The sequence below is a fragment of the Stegostoma tigrinum genome, chromosome 1 (assembly GCF_030684315.1).
Source record: "Stegostoma tigrinum isolate sSteTig4 chromosome 1, sSteTig4.hap1, whole genome shotgun sequence".
NCBI classification, from domain to species: domain Eukaryota; kingdom Metazoa; phylum Chordata; class Chondrichthyes; order Orectolobiformes; family Stegostomatidae; genus Stegostoma; species Stegostoma tigrinum.
This window is the reverse complement of record NC_081354.1, coordinates 170,430,730-170,452,978: the sequence shown is the minus strand read 5'-3', so window position 1 is coordinate 170,452,978 and position 22,249 is coordinate 170,430,730. Positions and strand designations below refer to the sequence as shown.

Genomic DNA, 22,249 nt, shown 5'->3' with positions numbered 1-22,249 from the left:
AGCTGGTTGCCTGAGATGGAGACTGAGAGATCCAGGAAGGTGAGGGATGTGCTGGAGATGGCCCAGGTGAACTGAAGGTTGGGGTGGAAGGTGTTGGTGAAGTGGATGAACTGTTCGAGCTCCTCTGGGGAGCAAGAGGCGGCGCCGATACAGTCATCAATGTACCAGAGGAAGAGGTGGGGTTTGGGGCCTGTGTAGGTGCGGAAGAGGGACTGTTCTCTGCACACGTTGTCACACCAGATTTCCTCCAGCACTTGCTATTTTATGTTACATTTCCACTATCCACCAGTAAACTGATATAACAAAAGAATGTACTCATGAGAAAATAACCAGTTTAAACAAAGATTTGGAGAAAAGAAGCAGGTTAAAAAATTCAAATTCTAATTTTTTGAATATTTATTTACATTTTAAGGACACTTATATAGATACCAGTGACTATATAAAAATACAAATTGGAATAATTATTTGGTGCAAAGATAAGTTTAAAATTGTTATAATTTGTTTTTACTTTGCAAACGATTGACAGTGAACTGCAACAGAGCCATTTATGTAAATTACTTTGATAGTTTCTGTTTAAAATGAAGATCCTGAATAGGTTCCAACTATAGAATTGCAGTAAAAATATAATAAGTGCACATACCTCCAAAGAACATTTCACAAGACATGAAATGAATTATTCTCCTACTTCCAAACAGCTAACTCAAATTATATTGTAAATTTAAAATCACTTCAACAATAATTTTTCAGAAAATAAAATCCACCCACGTCACAATGGTTTCAGAGATAGTGGGTACTGCAGATGTTGGAGAATCTGGGATAAAAAGGTGTAGAGCTGGATGAACACAGCAGGCCAAACAGCATCAGAGGAGCAGGAAAGCTGACGTTTCAGGCCTAGACCCTTCTTCAGAAAATCTCTGATGTTGCTTGGCCTGCTGTGTTCATCCAGCTCCACACCTTGTTAGCTCAGGTCACAATGGTCCTTATTTATGGCAGTATTTCCATACGCACACAGCAACAACTGATAATACCAGAACTGAAATTGTTGCAAATAGGTAATTTGACTGTGTTATGTCCGCGTTTGGTTTTACAGGCTTTTTAGGTTGTGGCTCTTTCCTCGAGATCAAAGAAACACAGTCAGGAGAGAAAGCATGAATAGAGCTATTCCCAAAATCATGCCACTTAGCATCTTCCAGAATTGCTGCTTCAAATTCACAATCATTGCCTGCTTCAACTTCAGAATCAGGTTCTTGATAAATATACCCACTATATTCCTTAACATCCTCATTGTATACTGTTGGATTAGCATCACATGTGCTCTGGGTCAATTCATTCGCACAAGAGTATGATGATCTTTCTCTCTTTGAAACATTTACTCCTTGATTTGACTTATTATTTGATTTTGTCTCTGTGAACCAGTTTTCACATTTCTGGATTCCCATACATTCTTGTTTTCCTGCACACTCAGTAGTTCCTATTTGTGCATTTTCTTGCAAACCATCCATATTGCTGATCTGACCTAATGCCTGTGTGCCAATTGGCAGACATGCAGGAAGCAGTGGATCATTGTTCAATCGATTTGCATTTTGGGAGTTGTGTTCCACATGAGCACTTGGCTCACTGACAGAGTCACCACTAATCAAAAGATGTCTAAATGAGCATTCAGTACAAGAACTGCTTAATTGTTCACTGTTGGAAATTGAATCTGTGCTGTTGTTTGTTTGCACATTTTTCATGCATTCAACTTCAGAGTCAGCCCCATCATGACCACTTTTTGCAATTTCAATGTTATGTGTCTGAAAAGCCCTGCAATCGTATTCAATATTTTTGTTTTGATTTAATGTGTGTTTTTGATCAGAGTCTACACCTTCATCTATTTTTTTCTGAGCATCAAAATTCAATTGTATATTCAATGGACTGTGAACATCATAAAAGCTTTGTTGCAGCTGATCATTCTGATAACCTTGTAATGCTTGAATCTTTTGTTCTTTAATTGAGTTTTTGTCATCGTAGTCACAAGAAACATTAGCTCCCTGACTACTGCAATCACCCAAATTCAAAAAGTTGGCCTCTTTGGACATATCTCTTGGATTAAGGTTGGCATTTGGCATGGCCCTGTTTGAATTATTCTCGTTGCTTGAATTATCCACGGGGTTTTCACTGAGCTGTAAATCAGCACTTGTTATTTTACAGAAACTTTCAGCCTGAGTTTCTGACTGCTTATTCTGAACATTACCCTGCAACATTCCTGGTTTACCAATGCTCTCAAAATCATTATCATTTAACTGAGGTCTGTGTGTGTGTACTTGATTGCAGGTTGCAGAGTCATCTGCAAGAGCTTGATTATTTTTTATTTCTCTCCTAGCTTGATCAGTATTGGCTGTGAATATTTCATTTGTATTTCTTTTCTCACCAGTGCTGCTCTGATCTGAATTTATGGTTTGATTCCTTGGAGATTGGAAAGAATCGTTGGACTTTGAATCATCAAAAGTACCCATCTTCTCCTTTAAAAATGGAAAAAAAGTCAACTCATAAATCTCAATTCCATAATACAATGCAAATTATGTCAAATAACTTACATTTAAAATATCAAAGCACCTAGTCGAAAAATACAGTGATGAATACTAACCCTAATTCTAAACTCTCTAAATCAAGTTTTATTAACTTTACTGTACAAATTATTTGGTGTTTCCAACTTAGTTTGTGTTTGTATATCACCAAAGTAAATGTTAATTTTTTTTGTCACAGCATGGGAAAATGTAGCAAGAGTCAATCATTGTTTTAAAGATAATGGGCTAGATTTATTAGCATTATAATTGCATGGAAATTGAGCTTGCATTTCCAACAACCACATATATACAATTAAAAGCAAAAATCTGAAACTTGTTGTACATAAGATACTGATAAGACTGAACTCACTAGCAAAGGCGAGAACTTATTTATTTCTGTAAGACTTAAATTCCTGGCGAACTTCCTTTGAGACTGAAAAATAGCCTTTACAAATGTGGAGTCTCATAGCTTTGGATTTTAAATTATTGTTGGAGTTTTACTTTTACTTCTATTTCTCTCTTGTCTCTCTCTCTCTCTCTTAATCCAATCTTTCTTGCCCCCATTATGGTGCTTTCTATAATGACTTGGTCTTTGTTCCAGCCAGCATCCTGATTGAGAATCTGCTCTGCTTCTGTAATCTGATTGGTTAAAGTGACATAGTTGTTGATCAAATCCTGATGTGCTCGAGAGAATATTTGGCTGTTTGAACATGTATCTGACCGCAACTTGCTGTTTAAATCTCCATAGCAAGCATGTGAGCAGGTGCGAAGTCCAACAAAATTGCTTGTACCATTCATACACTGTTCAGAGCAAAATCTGCCCAGAGCTTTTGATTGAATGTAGTGATTTTTTATGCTCCCTTCACACGAGTTTTAGATTTTGAAAAGACAGTAAACATCTGTTACCAATAACAGGAAATGTCTTAGTATCTTGAGGACCTTGAAAGCAAATGCAACATTTCTCAGGAAAATAAATTGAACAAAGTAAAAGACTCTGACCAATTATAATCATTTATCTTAGAAAGTGAAATGGTGCAGATTTTTGACAGTACAGTCTTCCAAATTAGTCAGAATTACGAGCTATACAAAATGTTTTTATTATTGTAACCTCAGAGAAAAGGTTTGAACACTTAAATCCTTTGGGTCACAGTAATACAAGCTATGGTCTGTCAGGGCACAAAGAACCAGATTTAATGAATGGAGGAAAGGAAAGGTGAGGCGAAAAAATCAGAGGGGTTTCTCAAAAGGGATACTTTTTAAAGGTCACCAGCCAAATTTACAGCCTGATATCTTATTATTTAATGTGCTTCACGTGCAAGTGAGACGCCAAATGGGAGTCCTGCAATGATCCCAGCTGATGGGTAACACTGGTCAAGTCAGATCCCATAAAGCAGCCTGGCTTGATAACTTTTATTTTTCAGTTTGCTTATCGTGGTGTTTAGTCACGGAACATATTGCCACAGGACTATCAATGCTGTTCTAATTGAAGAGTACTAGTTAATTACATAGCAGAAAAAAAAAACTACACGCACATGTGACAATTTAAAAGGATCTCAACAGCAAGAAGATTCAACTTGTTTCCTAGCTTGGTCAGGGCAACAAATTCAAGACAACCACCAGCCTCTGGGTGAAAAGCCTTGCCCTCATGTCAATAGACAATCGACAATAGGTGCAGGAGTAGGCCATTCGGCCCTTCTAGCCAGCACCACCATTCATTATGATCATGGCTGATCATCCACAATCAGTATCCTGTTCCTGCCTTATCCCCATAACCCTTGATTCCACTATCTTTAAGAGCTCTATCTATCTCTTTCTTGAAAGTATCCAGCGACTTGGCCTCCACTGCCTTCTGGGGCAGAGCATTCCATATATCCACTACTCTCTGGGTGAAGAAGTTTTTCCTCAACTCTGTTCTAAATGGCCTACCCCTTATTTTTAAACTGTGTCCTCTGGTTCTGGACTCACCCATCAGCGGAAACATGCTTCCTGCCTCCAGAGCGTCCAATCCCTTAATAATCTTCAACGCCTCAATCAGATCCCCTCTCATCCTTCCAAACTCAAGTGTATACAAGCCCAGTCGTTCCAATCTTTCAACATATGACAGTCCCACCATTCCAGGAAGTGACCTCGTGAATCTACGCTGCACTCCCCTCGACAGCAAGAATGTCCTTCCTCAAATTTGGAGACCAAAACTGCACACAATACTCCAGGTGCAGTCTCACCCGGGCCCTGTACAGCTGCAGAAGGACCTCTTTGCTCCTATACTCAATTCCTCTTGTGATGAAGGCCAGCATGCTATTAGCTTTCTTCACTACCTGCTGTACCTGCATGCTTGCTTTCATTGACTGACGTACAAGAACACCTAGATCTCATTGTACTTCCCCTTTGCCTAACTTGACTCCATTGAGATAGTAATCTGCCTTCCTGTTCTTGCCACCAAAGTGTATAACCACACATTTATCCACATTAAACTGCATCTGCCATGCATCCGTCCACTCACCTAGCCTGTCCAAGTCACCCAGTATTCTCATAACATCCTCCTCATATTTCACACTGCCAGCCAACTTTGTGTCATCAGCAAATTTGCTAATATTACTTCTAATGCCTTCGTCTATATCATTAATATATATCATAAACAGCTGCGGTCCCAGCACCGAACCTTGCGGTACCCCACTGGCCACTGCCTGCCATTCCGAAAGGGACCCGTTTATCACTACTCTTTGCTTCCTGTCAGCCAGCCAATTTTCAATCCAACTCAGTATTTTTCCCCCAATACCATGTGCCCTAATTTTGCTCACTAATCTCCCATGTGGGACTTTATCAAATGCTTTCTGAAAGTCCAGGTACATTACATCCACTGGCTCTCCCTTATCCATCTTCATAGACACATCCTCAAAAAATTCCAGAAGATTAGTCAAGCACGATTTCCCCTTCGTAAATCCATGCTGACTCTGACCTATTCTGTTACTGCTATCCAAATGAGTCATAATTTCATCTTTTATAATTGACTCTAGCATCTTTCCCACCACTGACGTCAGGCTAACTGGTCTATAATTCCCTGTTTTTTCTCTCCCGCCTTTCTTGAAAAGTGGGACAACATTAGCCACCCTTCAATCCGCAGGAACTGATCCTGAATCTATAGAACATTGGAAAATGATTACCAATGCGTCCATGATTTCTAGAGCCACCTCCTTAAGTACCCTGGGATGCAGACCATCAGGTCCCGGGGACTTATCAGCCTTCAGACCTAACAGTCCATCCAACACCATTTCCTGCCTAATATAAATTCCCTTCAGTTTGTCCATTACCCTAGGTCCTTCAGCCACTATTGCATCTGGGAGATTCCTTGTGTCTTCCCTAGTGAAGACAGATCCAAAGTACCTGTTCAACTCTTCTGCCATTTCCTTGTTCCCCATAATAAATTCACCAGTTTCTGACTTCAAGGGCCCAATTTTAGTCTTAACCATTTTTTTTCTTTTCACATTCCTAAAAAAGCTTTTACTATCCTCCTTTATATTTTTGGCCAGTTTGCCTTCGTACCTCATTTTTTCTCTGCGTATTGCCTTTTTAGTTATCCACTGTTGCTCTTTAAAAGCTTCCCAGTCCTCCGGCTTCCTGCTCATCTTTGCTATGTTATACTTCTTCTCTTTTATCTTTATACAGTCCTTAACTTCCCTCGTCAGCCACGGCCGCCCCGCCTCCCCTTAGGATCTTTCTTCCTCTTTGGTATGAACTGATCCTGCACCTTCTGCATTAAATCCAGAAATACCTGCCATTGTTGTTCCACTGCCATCCCTGCTCGGGTATTGTACCATTGAACTTCGGCCAGCTCCTCCCTCATAGCTCCATAGTTCCCTTTATTCAACTGCAATACTGACACTTCCGATTCTCCCTTCTCCGTCTCAAATTGCAGATTAAAACTTATCATATTGTGGTCACTACCTCCTAATGGCTCCTTTACTTTGGAGGTCCCTGATCCAGAACACCAGATCCAGAATTGCCTCCTCCCTGGTAGGCTCCAGTACGAGCTGTTCTAAGAATCCATCTCGGGGGCACTCTACAAACTCCGTTTCTTGGAATCCAGTACCATCCTGATTCTCTCTACATGTTGAAATCCCCCATAACAACTGTAGTAATACCTTTGTGATGGGCCAATTTTAACTCCTGATTCAACATACACCCTACATCCAGACTACTGTTTGGGGGCCTGTAGATAACTCCCATTATGGTCTTTCTACCCTTAGAATCAGGAGATGTAGAGTCAGGAGATGTAGAGTCAGTATGGATACAGCTGAGAAATTCTATGTCCCCCCTCGCAAGCGACTGAATATCATTCCTCACCAACAGGGCCGGGCCACCCCACCCTCTCTGCCCGTCAGTCTGTCCTTTCGATAGCACGTATAGCCTTGAATGTTAATTTCCCAGGCCCTGTCCACTTGAAGCCATGTCTTAGTTAGCCCCACAACATCGTACCTGCCAACTTCCAAATGATCCTCAAGCTCATCGACCTTATTTCCTATGCTTCATGCATTCATATATATATTACATTCATATATAATACTTTCAATTTGTTACTCCCCTCACCCTTCCTATCAATCCCTATTTCACTTGGCCGTACTGTATGATCCCTTCTTGAGTTTTCTGCTCCGTTGATTCTGATATCTTTCTTAACTTCTCTTATTCTTACTTTCCCTTGAATTGTCCCCTCTAATTCTTCTACCAGTCACTTAAATCTGTACCCACTGTCAAGGAACTCTCTATCCAAACCCCTTATTATTTTGCAGCTGACAGTCATCTTTTTCATGAACAGCTTCCCAGCCAATTCTATCATCATCTGCAAATTTCCAATCATGCTTTGCACATATAAATCCATATTGTAAGTCCTCATACACACAACAAACAGCAAAGGACCCCACACGGAACCCTCTGGAACATCACTTGCCATTTGCAAAAACACCTTGGCACGGTGGCTCAGTGATTAGCACTGCTTCCTCACAGAGCCCATGTTCGATTCCACCCTCAGGTGACAGCGTACCTGTGTAGGTTTCCTCTGAGCGCTCCGGTTTCCTCACACAGTCCAAACATGTGCAGGTTAGGTGAATTGTTCATGCTAAATTGCCCATAGCATTCAGGGATATGCAGGCTAAATGGATTAGCCATGGGAAATACACAGTTACAGGGATAGGGTAGAGGGATGACTCTGGGTGGCATACTCTTCAGAGGGGCGGTGTGACTCAATGGGCCAAATGGCCTGCTTCCACACTGTAGGGATTCTGTGATTCTATGATCCATCAACCATTACCCTTTATTTCCAGTCACTCAGCCAAAACTAATACCAAAGAACTGTGGATGCTGCTCTAGTGACCTTTGTTCGGAGATTTTGGTCCACTTTCTCTCCACAGATGCTGCGAGACCTGCTGAGTTTTCACAGCTTTTTCAATTTTGGATCCATCTCACCACAAAGCACCCTCTATGGGGCAGCTGGATCATGGCATACTATGAATTTCCTTAACAAATAAAGAGAACAAAGAACAGTACAGCACAGGAACAGACCCTTTGACCCACTAAGACACCACCAGCACATGATGCCTTTCTAAACTAAAAACCTGTCTGTATCCCTCTATTCCCTGCCTACTCATATCTGGAAAGATGCCTCTTAAACATTGCTACATAACAAAGTGTGGAGCTGGATGAACACAGCAGGCCAAGCAGCCACTCAGGAGCACAAAAGCTGATGTTTTGGGCCTAGACCCTCTGATGAAGGGTCTAGGCCCGAAACGTCAGCTTTTGTGCTCCTGAGATGCTGCTTGGCCTGCTGTGTTCATCCAGCTTCACACTTTGTTATCTTGGATTCTCCAGCATCTGCAGTTCCCATTATCTCTGATCACAATCTTAAACATTGCTGTTGTTTCCATCTCCACCATCTCCCCTGGCAGCACATTCCAGGCACTTGCCACCCTCTCTAAAATGAAACTTGGCTCTCACATTTCCTTTAAACTTACACCTTCTTACCTTAAACCTATGTCCCTACAAATTGATATTTCTACCCTGGGAAAAAGACTGAACATCCATTGTGTGTACGCTTCTTCTAATTTTGTAACCTTCTATCATCCTTTGATGTTCAACTGAAAACAAACTAAGTTTGTCTAATCTCTCCTCATAGTCAATACCTTCCAAACCAGGCAACTTCCTGGTAAACTATTTCTGTACTCTCTCCAAAGCCTCCACATCCTTCTGGTAGTATGGCAGTCAGAGCTGTACATAACATTCCAAATATGGCTGAACTAAAGTTCTTTACAGCTGCATTTATATACTCTTTGCCCCGACCGATGAAGGCAAGCATGCTATATGCGTTCTTGATCACCTTATCCAGTTATGTTGCCACTTTCAGGAAGTTGTCAACCTGTATGCCTACTTCCCCCTGTATGTTGATGCTATTAAAGGTTCTGCTATTTACTGTATATTGCCTTCCTGCATTACAACTTCCAAAATGCATCACCTCACATATGTCTGGATTAAATTCCACCTGCCATTCCTTCGCCTAAATCTCCAGCTTATCTATATACTGCTGTATCCTCTGGCAATCCTTTGCATCATCCACAAACTTACTCATCAGGGCACCTACATTCTCCTCCAAATCATTTATATTACACTATAAACAACAAGTATCCAGCAGTGATCCCTGCGGAATACCACCAGTCACAGAACACCAGTCAGAAAAATATCCTTCCATTGCTGTTTTCTGTCTTCTATGACAGAGCCAGTTCTACATCCATCTTACCAGCTGACTGCAGATCTGATTTGACCTAGTCTTTTGTATCAGTCTGCTATGAGGGATTTTGTCAAAGGCCTTGCTAAAGTCCGTATGGATAGCATCGACTGTCCTGCCCTCGTCATCCTTGCCACATCCTCAAAAAGCTCATTCAAGTTTGTGAGACATGGCCTGCCCTGCAAAAGGCCAGGATGCCTATTGCTAATAAGTCCATATTTTTCCAAATGTGAGTAAACACCATCCCTAAGAACCTTCTCCAATAATTTCCCTTCCCCTGACATAAGGCTCACTGGAGTGCTGTTTCCTGGATTATACCTGATGCCAAACTTAAAACAAAGGAACAACAATGTTAGTTGTTCTCCAGCTCTCTGGATCTTCTCCTATGACTAAAAACAATACAAAAATTTTGTAATAAGGCCCCAGCAATTCCCTCACATGCCTCCCTCAGCATACTGAAATAGATCCCATCAGGTCCTGGGGACTTGTCCAAATATGTTTCAAAACATTCAGCATCTCTTTTATATTGACGTGTCCAGAATATCAACATACCCCTCCTCAGACTCACTATAAACATGTCCTTCTCCTTTGTGACTATCAACGCAAAATATTCGTTAAGCACCTCATAAATTTCCTCTGGCTCCACTCATAAATCTTCTCCTTTGACCTCGAGAGGACGCACTCTCCCTAGCTACCGTCTTACTGCGTATATATACACACAATATATAAAAAGTACCTAGGAATTTTCCTAAATCCCATTTGCCTGAAGGATTTCATGGCACTTTTTTAAATCATGCTAATTCCATGTTTGAGTTCTTTCCTGTTATCTTCGTATTCTTCAAGGGCTCTGTCTGTTGTCAACTTCCTAAATCTTACAAATGATTCCTTTACTTTTTGGCTAAGCTCTCAATTTCTCTTGTCATCCAAGGTTCCTGTGAAAGTGAAGGATAAGATTGAGGAACGTGCTGGTCCCAAACTCAACTGGCCTTTAAAAGATTCCTACATGCCAGATGTGGACTTGCCCTCAAACAGATGCCTCCCAGTCCACATTCCCCAGTTCCTGCCTAATATCGTGGTATTTAGCCATCTCTGAATTTAGTACTTTCACCCAAGAATTACTCTTATTCTTATCTTTAACTCAGAGAAATATGGTCACTGTTGTCGAAATGCTTATAAACTTCAATCACCTTGCATGGCTCATTTTCATATACCAGGTCGAGTATGGCCACTTCCTTAGTTGGACATATTAAATAAAAATCGAAAGTCTGCAGATGCTGTAAATCAGAATCAAAAACAGAAATTGCTATAAAAGCTCAGCACATCTGACAGCATCTGTAAAGTGAAATCAATTCTGAGGAAGGGTCGTGGAAACTTAGAAAAACAGGTGCAGAAGTAGGCTATTCAGTCCTTTCAGTCTGTACCACCATTAAATATGGTCATGGCTGATCATGCAATCTCAGTTTTCTATTCCTGCCCGCTCCAATCTCCCTTGATACCTTTAGTTGCAATGGTCATGATTGGCTCCCTTTTGAATATATCAAATGAACTGGCCCCAACAGCTTCCTGTGGGAAAGGATTGTACAGGAGTTGTTGTACACACAACTCTAAGTGAAGAAATTCTTCCTGATGTCACTCCTGAATGGCTTACCCAATATTCTTAGACTGTGACCCCTTGTTCTGGAGTTCCCTAACATCGGGAACATTCTTCCTACAAACAGCCTGTCCAGTCCCATCAGGATTTTAAGATAATAAAATGTGAGGCTGGATGAACACAGCAGGCCAAGCAGCATCTCAGGAGCACAAAAGCTGACGTTTCGGGCCTAGACCCTTCATCAGAGAGGGGGATGGGGGGAGGGAACTGGAATAAATAGGGAGAGAGGGGCAGGCGGACCGAAGATGGAGAGTAAAGAAGATAGGTGGAGAGAGTGTAGGTGGGGAGGTAGGGAGGGGATAGGTCAGTCCAGGGAAGACGGACAGGTCAAGGAGGTGGGATGAGGTTAGTAGGTAGTGGGGGGTGCGGCTTGGGGTGGGAGGAAGGGATGGGTGAGAGGAAGATCCGGTTAGGGAGGCAGAGACAGGTTGGACTGGTTTTGGGATGCAGTGGGTGGGGGGGGAAGAGCTGGGCTGGTTGTGTGGTGCAGTGGGGGGAGGGGACGAACTGGGCTGGTTTAGGGATGCAGTAGGAGAAGGGGAGATTTTGAAACTGGTGAAGTCCACATTGATACCATATGGCTGCAGGGTTCCCAGGCGGAATATGAGTTGCTGTTCCTGCAACCTTCGGGTGGCATCATTGTGGCAGTGCAGGAGGCCCATGATGGACATGTCATCAAGAGAATGGGAGGGGGAGTGGAAATGGTTTGCGACTGGGAGGTGCAGTTGTTTATTGCGAACTGAGCGGAGGTGTTCTGCAAAGCGGTCCCCAAGCCTCCGCTTGGTTTCCCCAATGTAGAGGAAGCCGCACCGGGTACAGTGGATGCAGTATACCACATTGGCAGATGTGCAGGTGAACCTCTACTTGATGTGGAATGTCATCTTGGGGCCTGGGATGGGGGTGAGGGAGGAGGTGTGGGGACAAGTGTAGCATTTCCTGCGGTTGCAGGGGAAGGTGCCGGGTGTGGTGGGGTTGGAGAGCAGTGTGGAGCGAACAAGGGAGTCACGGAGAGAGTGGTCTCTCCGGAAAGCAGACAGGGGAGGGGATGGAAAAATGTCTTGGGTGGTGGGGTCGGATTGTAAATGGCGGAAGTGTCGGAGGATAATGCGTTGTGTCCGGAGGTTGGTAGGGTGGTGTGTGAGAACGAGGGGGATCCTCTTGGGGCGGTTGTGGCGGGGGAGGTGTGTGAGGGATGTGTCGCGGGAAATGCGGGAGACGCGGTCAAGGGCGTTCTCGATCACCGTGGGGGGAAAGTTGCGGTCCTTGAAGAACTTGGACATCTGGGATGTGCGGGAGTGGAATGGCTCATCAGGATTTTATATGTTTCTATGATATCCCCTCTCATTCTTCTAAATTCCAGCAAATACAAGACCCGTCAAGCCAGTCATTCCTCATATGTCAGTCATGCCATCCCAGGCATCAGACTGTGAACCTTTACTGGACTCCCTCAAAAATTCGTTCCTCAGGCTAGGAGACCAAAACTGCACAGAATGCTTAAGGTGTGGCCTCACCAAGGCCCTGTATGACTGCAGCAAAACATCCTCACTCCAATCCTCAACGCAAGCACGCCATTAGCCTTCCTCACTGCCTGCTGCATCTGCATGCCAACCTTCAGCAGCTGCTCCACCATGTCACCCAGGTCTCATTGCACCTCACCTTTTCCTAAACTGCCATCATTTGGATAATAATCTGCCTTGCTTTTGTGACCAAAGTGGATAACCTCACAATTACCCACATTATACTGCATTTGCCAAATACCTGCCCACTCAGCCAAAGGTCCAAGTCATCCTGCAGCCTCTTATCACCCTCCTCTCAGCACACATTGGCACCCAGTTAAGTGTCACCTGTAAAGTTGGAGATATGGCTTTAATTCCTTTGTCCGAATCATTAATGCGAACAGCTGGGGTCCCAACACAGAACCCTGTGGTAGCCCACTCGTCATTGCCTGTCATTCTGAAAAGGACCCATTTATTCCAACTTTCTGCTTCCTGTCTGCCAATCAATTCTCCATCCATCTCAACACATTACCTCTGATAACATGAGCTATAATTTTCCTCACGAATCTCTTGTGTGGAACCTTGTCAAGAGCCTTTTCATAGTTTAGATACACAACTGCAACTGATTCACCCTTGTCCACTCAACTGGTCACATCCGCAAAAAATTCCAGAAGATTTGTCAAAAATGATTTCCCTTCAGTGAATCCATGCTGATTAGGATTGATTCTATCACTGCTTCCCAAATGCTCAGTTATTATATCCTTACCTTTGGACTGACTCCAGCATTTTACCCACCACTGAAGTCAGGTTAACCATCCTATAATTCCCCATTTTCTCTCTCGCTCCATTTTTTAAAAAGTGGAGTTACATGAACTACCCTCCAGTCCACTGGAACTCTTCCAAAATCTACAGAATGCTGGGAAATAATCACCAATGCATCTGCTATTCTGAGAGCCACTTCCTTAAGTGCTCTGGGATTCAGAGAATCAGGCCGTGGGGACTTATTGAGTTTTAATCCCATCAGTTTCCCCAGCACCATTTCCAGACTAATAAGGATTTTTTTCAGTTCTTCCTTCAAACTTGCCCTTCTGTCCCCTAGCATTTCCAGAACATTATTTGTGTGCTCCTTAGCGAAGGTAGATCCAAAGTATTTGTTCAAATGGTGTATCATTTCTTTGTTGTCCATTATGAATTCACCTGATTCTAACTGCAAGGGACATATAGTTGTCTTCATCAGCCTTTTTTGCTTCAAATATCTATAGAAGCTTTTGCAGTCAGTTTTTATGTTTTCCACAAGCTTACCTTCATATTCTATTTTCCCTTTCGAATTAAAGCCTTTGTCCTCCTCTGCTGAATTTTAAACTTCTCCCAGTCCTTGGATTTGCTGCTTTTTCTAGCCAATTTATATGTCTCCTCTTTAGTTTTAAGATTGTTCCTGATCTCACTTGTTAGCCATGATTGTACCATCTTCCCTGTGTTACTCTTATGCCAGCTGGGATGTACAATTGTTGAAGTTCGTCCATGTGTTCTTTAAATGTCTGTCACTTGACCCGAAACACTACCTCTGATTTCTCTCCACAGATGCTGCCAGACATGCTGAGCTTTTTCAGCAATTTCGGTTTTGTTTCTGGATTATTTACATATTATTTGAAAAAACTGTCCTGGTCACAGGTAGCAAATTCTAGCCCCGCCCACCTCCCCCACCACCAAAATCCGCATTCCTGGTACTAATCAAGTCCCAATCAATATAGGGGAAGTTAAAAATCACTCACTATGTCAACCCTGTTGTTTTTACATTTTCCATAATCTGTCCGCATACAATACTAAATTTAATCTGGATTTACAATTCATTTACCACAAGTGCTTTTTTTTGTCTTCTCCAGTCTGTCATTTTGCTGGACAGTTGTTGATTTTTTTCAACAAGGGTAACTTACCAGAATACTATAAATGCCAGAAATCTGAAATAAGAACAGAAATTGATAGAAATGCTCAGCAGGGCTGTGGAGAAAAGAGTTTACCTTTCATTTCAATAACCATGCATCAAAACTGAGAAAAATAAGAGACTGTTTGGACCAATGGAGGAGGGGCAAGGTTAAAGCAAGGTCTCCAGTAGGACTGAGGGCAGAAGAAATTAATCCTCAGGTTAATCCTCCAGGGCCAGAAGGAATGGTGTTGGGGTAAGAAACAAAAGATGAGCCTGGAGCAGGACTGCAGCTGACTGAAAGCAAAAATAAGAGGAAAGCCTACATGCAAAGAAAGGATACAAAACAGGACAGTTTACAGTCAGAAACTGTTGCATTCAATGCCGAGTCATGAAAGCTGTAAATAACCTATAGGTTATATAGAAAACCTATAGAAAAGTGATGCACAAACAGATGATCTAGGAACAGAAGTCGGCCATTCAGCTGCTCAGCCTGCTGTGCCATTTCAGTAAGATCATGGCCGATCTGTTTGTTTTATATGATCTATCCTATTAACCTTTGGTTCCCTCGTCAAACAAGAATCTGTCTTAAAGATATTCAATGACCTTGCCTTGACTGCTTTTCCAGGCAGAGATTTCCAAAGTTGCAAAACCCTCTGAAAATGTTTTTTGTCATTCATCTCAGTCCTAAAAGGGAAATCTTGAAACAGTACTACCTACTGCTCAACTCGCCGACAAGAGTAAGCATTTTTCCACATCCATCTTGTCAAGGATCTTATCCGTTTCAATCAAGTTACCTCTTACTCTTCTCAACTCAGTGGAGATAAGTCCAGCCTCTCTGGCCTATCCTGTTAGCAGGACATAGGTGTAGGGCTGGATGAACACAGCAGGCCAAGCAGCATCATAGGAGCAGGAAGGCTGATGTTTCGGGCCTAGACCCTTCTTCAGAAATGGGGGAGGGGAAGGGGGTTCTGAAATAAATCTGAAAAAAAGCTTTTTCACAAGCTTCAAAATCTCCCCTCACCCTACCGCATTCCAAAACCAACCCAGCTTGTCCTCACCTCTCTAACCTGTTCTTCCTCTCACCTATCCCTTCCTCCCACCTCAAGCCGCACCTCCATCTCTGACCTACTAACCTCGTCCCGCCCCCTTGACCTGTCCATCCTCCCTGGACTGACGTATCTCCTCCCTAACTCCCCATCTACACTCACTTTTACTGGCTCCATCCCCTCCTCTTTAACTTGTCTGTCTCCTCTCCGTCTATCTTCTCCTCTATCCATCTTCTACCACCTCCCCCTCTCACCCTATTTAGTTCAGAACCCTCTCCCCATCCCCCTTTTCTGACAAAGGGTCTAGGCCTGAAATGTCAGCTTTCCTGCTCCTAAGATGCTGCTTGGCCTGCTGTGTTCATCCAGCTCTACACCTTGTTATCTCAGATTCTCCAGCATCTGCAGTTCCTACTATCCCTGTTAAGAGGACTTGTTGACTCTGGACATCAATTTCATAAATGTCCTCTGAACTGACCCTTACACATTTAAGATCAAGTCACCATTATCCTACCAGACCAGAGAGTTGCTCTCTCATCAGAGAGAGAGAGAGAGAGAGAGAGAGAGAGAGAGAGATGAGTGATGGTGGTTTAACTCGAGGGTCACCACACCTCCGAAGAGGGGAAAGGTTGAGAAAGAGAGTTCTTCATGACTACTCAGCTGGTGCAGGAACAACAATCCTTCTTCAATAAGGAAATTCAAATTACATGCATTCTAAGCAAGAAAAAGGAACAAACTAAAGAGCATGCTAATCCATTTAAGAATTATATATCCCTTCTACTTAATTCCATGGAGATCTGAATGAGAGCACTGATAGTGGAGTTTCACATTATATCAATAAAGAAATGCAGGATAAATTGCCACATTACCTGTACAGGCAGTTTTTCATCTTTGTTTTCTTCTCTATCCATTGACTTTCCAGTTTCTTGAATTGGTATTTTGAATTCTAAGGAATGATGCTGAGAGGTGAAAGTAGAGGAAGTCGAAGACACAGAAGATGATGATGCAGTTGAGGTTGTTGAAAAGGCAGCAGGTCCAGAAGCAGATACTGCATGCACACTGGCCGAGGGCTGCGTTGTGGGGGGACCGGCCGAGGGCCGCGTTGCGGGGGGACCGGCCGAGGGCCGCGTTGCGGGGGGACCGGCCGAGGGCCGCGTTGCGGGGGGACCGGCCGAGGGCCGCGTTGCGGGGGGACCGGCCGAGGGCCGCGTTGCGGGGGGACCGGCCGAGGGCCGCGTTGCGGGGGGACCGGCCGAGGGCCGCGTTGCGGGGGGACCGGCCGAGGGCCGCGTTGCGGGGGGACCGGCCGAGGGCCGCGTTGCGGGGGGACCGGCCGAGGGCCGCGTTGCGGGGGGACCGGCCGAGGGCTGCGTTGTAGGTTTGCTTGCTGGATGTTCTGCTGCAGGAATACCAGCTGAAGGCCGCAGATTAGTCTGATTGGACGGGGACAGGGTCAACAAGTCGTCTGCAGAACGAAAAGCTGTAGTAGGGAATTGTGAATTGTCAGCAACAGTAACTGAGCTTGAAGGGTGTCGTGGAGGTGAGACATCAAATGGTGCACTTTGGAAGGGAACAACAACAATTGTCGAAGAATCTACAGCAGAATGATTAGGATGTGAAGCAACAGAAGGACTAACATTCCCTGCAAAAAGACATTAAGATAATTAACTTGTAATAGTTTGACCTTTTTGAAAAATTAAACCATGTTGTTTTGATACTTAAGTCACATGCAGCATCTTTTGGGTTAACCAATGAACTGTGAAATACAGAAAGGAATAAAAGTGTTGACAGAATTAATAATTTAACTCCAATGTACTGGACAGCTACATAATCTGTTATTTCATTAATGTGACTAATGCTACACACACAATAAGCATAATGCACCTCCTCTGACTTTCCAGTCAGAAAAGGAAATGTCTGAAGGAAAACAATGAAGAAGTGATTGGAAAAAAAGTATATAGATGGGAAAGCAAAGACAGAAGGAAGAATAGGTGAAAAGAAGAAAACAAACTACAGGGGCAGAAGATACTGGACAACATATCAGAGAGGCGACTACAGAGATTTCATATGGGCAATAAGGGTCTTGCCAGCATTTTGAGAAAGACAGGAAAATCCATGTCATTACTGAGGGGTCAATATTGGACCTGCAATAGGGATTTGAACACCTAGAGGCAGAAGTCGTACTTCTCAAGTGTTATGAGTTGTCACCCAATCAGAGGGTCTTATCACGCGTGCCTTAACAAGATGGACATTCAGCATTAATTCCCTCTTCAGAACCTTAGAGGGGAGCTTGCAGCAACTATTGAGGGGTGAAGTTCAAAGGTCATGAGGGGACAGTTTGTTTCTGAGGAGGTGAACATGTGTTGGGGGATTTGGAGATATGTGCGAGGTGGAGGGCTTGTAGGGGGAAGGAGGTCATTATGAAAAGGGGTTGAGTAGCTTTGGACATAGGGATGGAGCAAGGTGGATAGGGTGTCAGAGGACAGAGGGAGAGCATGAGGAAAGGAGTGAGGAGAGGCAGAGGGCAGGGAATGAAGGAAGACAGGCATCAGTAGGGGTGGCACTCGCGTGTTGGAGTAAGGGAGAGCATCAAGGAGCAGTCTGCTCCAAACTGGCACTGACTGAGGTGTATGCATTCTGTCAGCCTCAGAAAACAAAAAAACATTTTTAATCTTCGATGCTCAATCAAGTTTTTATATCTACAGGACGAAAGTGAAGCAATGTTGTATTTGGTAACTTAAGATGAGGGCTTACTGTATTCCTATTTTCAAAAACTATGATGTTAAGCATAAATCCTAAGTAAAGGCTGTTGTGGTGGAGAGCCAGAAGACTCGGGTTCAAGTCCCACTTGCTCTGGAGCTGTGTCATGATATCTCAGAACAGCTTAGTTAGAAAATATCTAAAATCCAAATTAAAAACGTAATGTTTCAACATAAGAATCACAGCAAGTATACTTACTTCTTGGAGCTAAAGATTCAAGTTTCTGTTCCAAAATGCCTGCAAGATCATTGTATTCTTTATTACGTAATGCATTTATCAATTGCCTTTCCCAATTTTGCCGTCTTCTCACAGAATCCAAGAGAATAGGTATGGCTGCCTCATTTCCTTCATATTTGGCTTCAGCTCTTATTTTTTCCTAAGCAAGTGAAAGGAGAGCTTTTCGTTTGAAATGCATGGTTCATAACAGAGTTAGGAAAAGCATCCTTTATTTTCCACCCCACTATGAGAAAGCCCTCTAATATTCCATGCAGTTTTATCTATATTCTCACCTTTTTTTTTTATTTGAGTTGGACTTTGGCAGAGCTTTTTATCATCTGTTACATGTATTTCCTTTTACTTTCTTTCCATCACCACACTGCCACTCTTTTTATTTCAAAAAAACAATTTTAATTAAGCAACTTGAGTTTTTTTAAGATTAGATTAGATTCCCTACAGTGTGGAAACAGGCCCTTCAGCCCAACAACTCCACACTGCCCCTTGAAGCATCCCACCCAGATCCATCCCCCTATAAGCCACACACTCCTGAACACTACGGGTAATTTAGCACGGCCAATCCATTAGCCCGCACATCTTTGGACTGTGGGAGTTGTACCGCAAACTCCTCACTAAACCAGGATGCCATTCAGCAGGTGGGTAACTCCACAAAGGCTTTGATAAAGGGTGAGTGGGTTGGGGGTTATGAAAGGCTAGACCATTGGGAATTTGAAAATGCCACTCTGAAATGATTTGGCCAAAGTGCTTTTCCTAGTACAGGGCACAGAAGCAATAGGAAGTCCACTATCTTACAAAGTGAAAGTGTGAATAAATCAAATCAGTTTAATATTTCTTACATTCTGAATACAGGCAAGTTACTTGGGGTGGAAATTAAAGCTCAAGGCTGCAGTCCATCTCCCAGCCAGAAATAGATGACAACCCCTCCACAGCCATTTCCAGAAGCCCACAAATACAATTTACTGCCCACTGTTCATGATCCTTGCCTTTGAAGATCAACAGCCAGCGGCTGGACAGATGGAGGCCCAGAGCAGAAGCTAACACTGGGGTGCCAAGAAGGTGGGTGAGGCAGGATCACTGCAGCCAGTCAAGCTGATTCTAGGGAGAGGAACAGGGGAATTGTGGAGGGCATTGAAGGGGAGATCCCCATGAAGTAGAGTCCTTGCTGCTCTGAGACGCGGAGTGCCTGATCAGGAGCTCTACTCTCCGTTAAGTCTGCAGGAGAGACCACTACATTATTCCTAGCAGGCTGCCAACTCACTAGGAGAATGGATATTTTTTAATCAGCCTGGTCAGAGATGACATTACACACTACCTGGACCAGGTGGAACTTAAACAAACAAAGAAACAAAGAAACCTACAGCACAGGAACAGGCCATTCGGCCCTCCAAGCCTGTGCCGATCAAGATCCTCTGTCTAACCTGTCATCTATTTTCTAAGCGTCTGTGTCCATTTGCTCCCTGCCCATCCATGTACCTGTCCAAATATATCTTAAAAGACGCTAACGTGTCTGCGTCTACCACCTCCGCTGGCAACGCGTTCCAGGCACCCACCACCCTCTGCGTAAAGAACTTACCACGCATACTCCCTTAAACTTTCCTCCTCTCACTTTGAACTCATGGCCCCTAGTAATTGAGTCCCCCACTCTGGGAAAAAGCTTCTTGCTATCCAAACTGTCTATACCCCTCATGATTTTATAGATCTCAATCAGGTCCCCCCTCAATCTCCGTCTTTCTAATGAAAATAATCCTAATCTATTCAACCTCTCTTCATAGCTATCACCCTCCATACCAGGCAACATCCTGCTGAACCTCCTCTGCACCCTCTCCAAAGCGTCCACATCCTTCTGGCGACCAGAACTGTACACAGTACTCCAAATGTGGCCGAACCAAAGTCCTGAACAACTGCAACATGACCTGCCAACTCTTGTACTCAATACCCCGCCCAATGAAAGAAAGCATGCCATATGCCTTCTTGACCACCCTATTGACCTGCGTTGTCACCTTCAGGGAACAATGGACCTGAACACCCAGATCTCTCTGTTCATCAATTTTCCCTAGGACTTTTCCATTTACTGTATAGTTCGCCCTTGAATTTGATCTTCCAAAATGCATAACCTCGCATTTGCCCAGATTGAACTCCATCTGCCATTTATCTGCCCAACTCTCCAGTCTATCTATATTCTGCTGTAATTTCTGACAGTCCCCTTCACTATCAGCTACTCCACCAATCTTAGTGTCATCGGCAAACTTGCTGATCAGACCACCTATACCTCCCTCCAGATCATTTACATATATCACAAACAACAGTGGTCCCTGCATAGATCCCTGTGGAACACCACTGGTCACAGGTCTCCAATTTGAGAAACAAAAATCCCAGTCTGCTGGCTCAGAAGTAGAGACACTACCGCTATGCTATAATAGCCCTGCAGTGAAAGGATGTTAATAATGTCAGGCCAGAGTCCCTTGAAACCCTGTCTTAACTGCTGAAGGGCCTCAATCATTCTCAAGGTGAGAATGGTTCCTTCAACTTGCCCAAATGCAACTAAATCAAGGGATCAGGAATGCCACAAGCTTTCCACCTCCAATAATACAACCTTCACGTTTCCCACCCCATTCCTGCCTTTTGGATGTTTTTAACTGCATCTTGTGAAACTATTATTGCACAAACTAAGTCTTCAAATTCCAGCTCTAATACTTCTACAAGCAAAACCGTTGCTGTAAGCAGAACCAAGCAAACCTTTTTTTTTAAATGTAACACGGTAAAAGTTACTTTTCTATATGAAGAGAAATTGCATGCTGTTTTGCATAAAGCCATGTTGAACTAACAAAACTGATATCATCTTAGATCCAAACAAATATGCATCATAATCTTCTTTAGTAATAGAAATGGAATTACCTGGTCCATCTGAGTAAGACAGGGAAGATGTGGTAACAATTCCACTGCATTAATTTTTAAAAAATCTGTCATTCTCCCCCTTAGGTACTTGTATAGCTCGTCACTCACATACGACATTGTGAATGGTCTTTAAACCTTAAAACAAAACAATTTAGAGGATTATCTCTATTTCTTAACTACGAAAGCAAAATAAAACTACAAATCATGACTACGACAAGACAGATAAGCCTTATATTTGAAAGCAAAGCGGCATCAAGTCCTGTGGCTTTTACTATGTGCATTTGAGTTTTGATAATTATGATATCAGACGTGACACCAAACTCTTAACTTATCAGGCTCAGCTCTCTCCACACTTCTGTCTTGTGCTGAAGCATGGGTAATTTACAGATCCCATATCAAGTCCAACATCATCAATATTGTCTCAGTGACCTTGTAAATTAAGCGAGAGAACAAAATAGTACAATTGAGCATCCTGTGAGGATGTCTCACAGTAGCTGAGATGGACATATTGTCAAAACCATTCAAATGGTTCTGTACAAAAAGCTACGTCAGCGAGTTCATACACACAAAGGTCAAAAGAAATGCTTCAAAGACAAACTCAAAACCTCAATGAAAGTCAACACATGGGAAGTGCTTGCCCAATGACAGAAAATGGTGTCAAGATCTCTAAACAACAAGAGCAGCCACTCAGAAAGAATTTTGAGTTAGGAAGACAGAGTAGATGCTTGAGCTAACAATCCACCGCCTTTACTGGCTGATAACTGATGTCTTCACTGAGAGAATGCGAGGCTAAGATGAAGCTCACAAGGCACTCTGTGTCTCACGCCAACACAGACATCTCACTTCCACCCAACCATCCCTCAGAAAGAATTATTTTCCACAGACAAATTAAACCATGATGAATGTTAATATTCCAGAAAACTGCCAGCTA

The 22,249-nt window shown here is 43.1% G+C and overlaps 1 protein-coding gene across 2 annotated transcripts in view; it reads right to left on the bottom strand.

The window, feature by feature from the left end:
• Positions 1-397: 397 nt before the first annotated feature.
• LOC125455860 (microtubule-associated protein RP/EB family member 1) overlaps positions 398-22,249 on the bottom strand; it is a 33,991-nt gene continuing 12,139 nt past the window's right edge. The window contains exons 2-6 of one of the 2 annotated variants that reach the window (XM_048538387.2): positions 21,319-21,453; positions 18,388-18,565; positions 16,299-17,071; positions 14,397-14,420; positions 398-2,501 (exon numbers count right to left, since the gene is read on the bottom strand). In XM_048538387.2, the coding sequence (XP_048394344.2) occupies positions 981-2,501; positions 14,397-14,420; positions 16,299-17,071; positions 18,388-18,565; positions 21,319-21,435 (2,613 nt within the window). In that variant the 5' untranslated portion in view covers positions 21,436-21,453 and the 3' untranslated portion in view covers positions 398-980. The remainder of the gene's footprint in view (positions 2,502-14,396; positions 14,421-16,298; positions 17,072-18,387; positions 18,566-21,318; positions 21,454-22,249) is intronic. The other variant, XM_048538395.2, reaches the window with a different exon arrangement.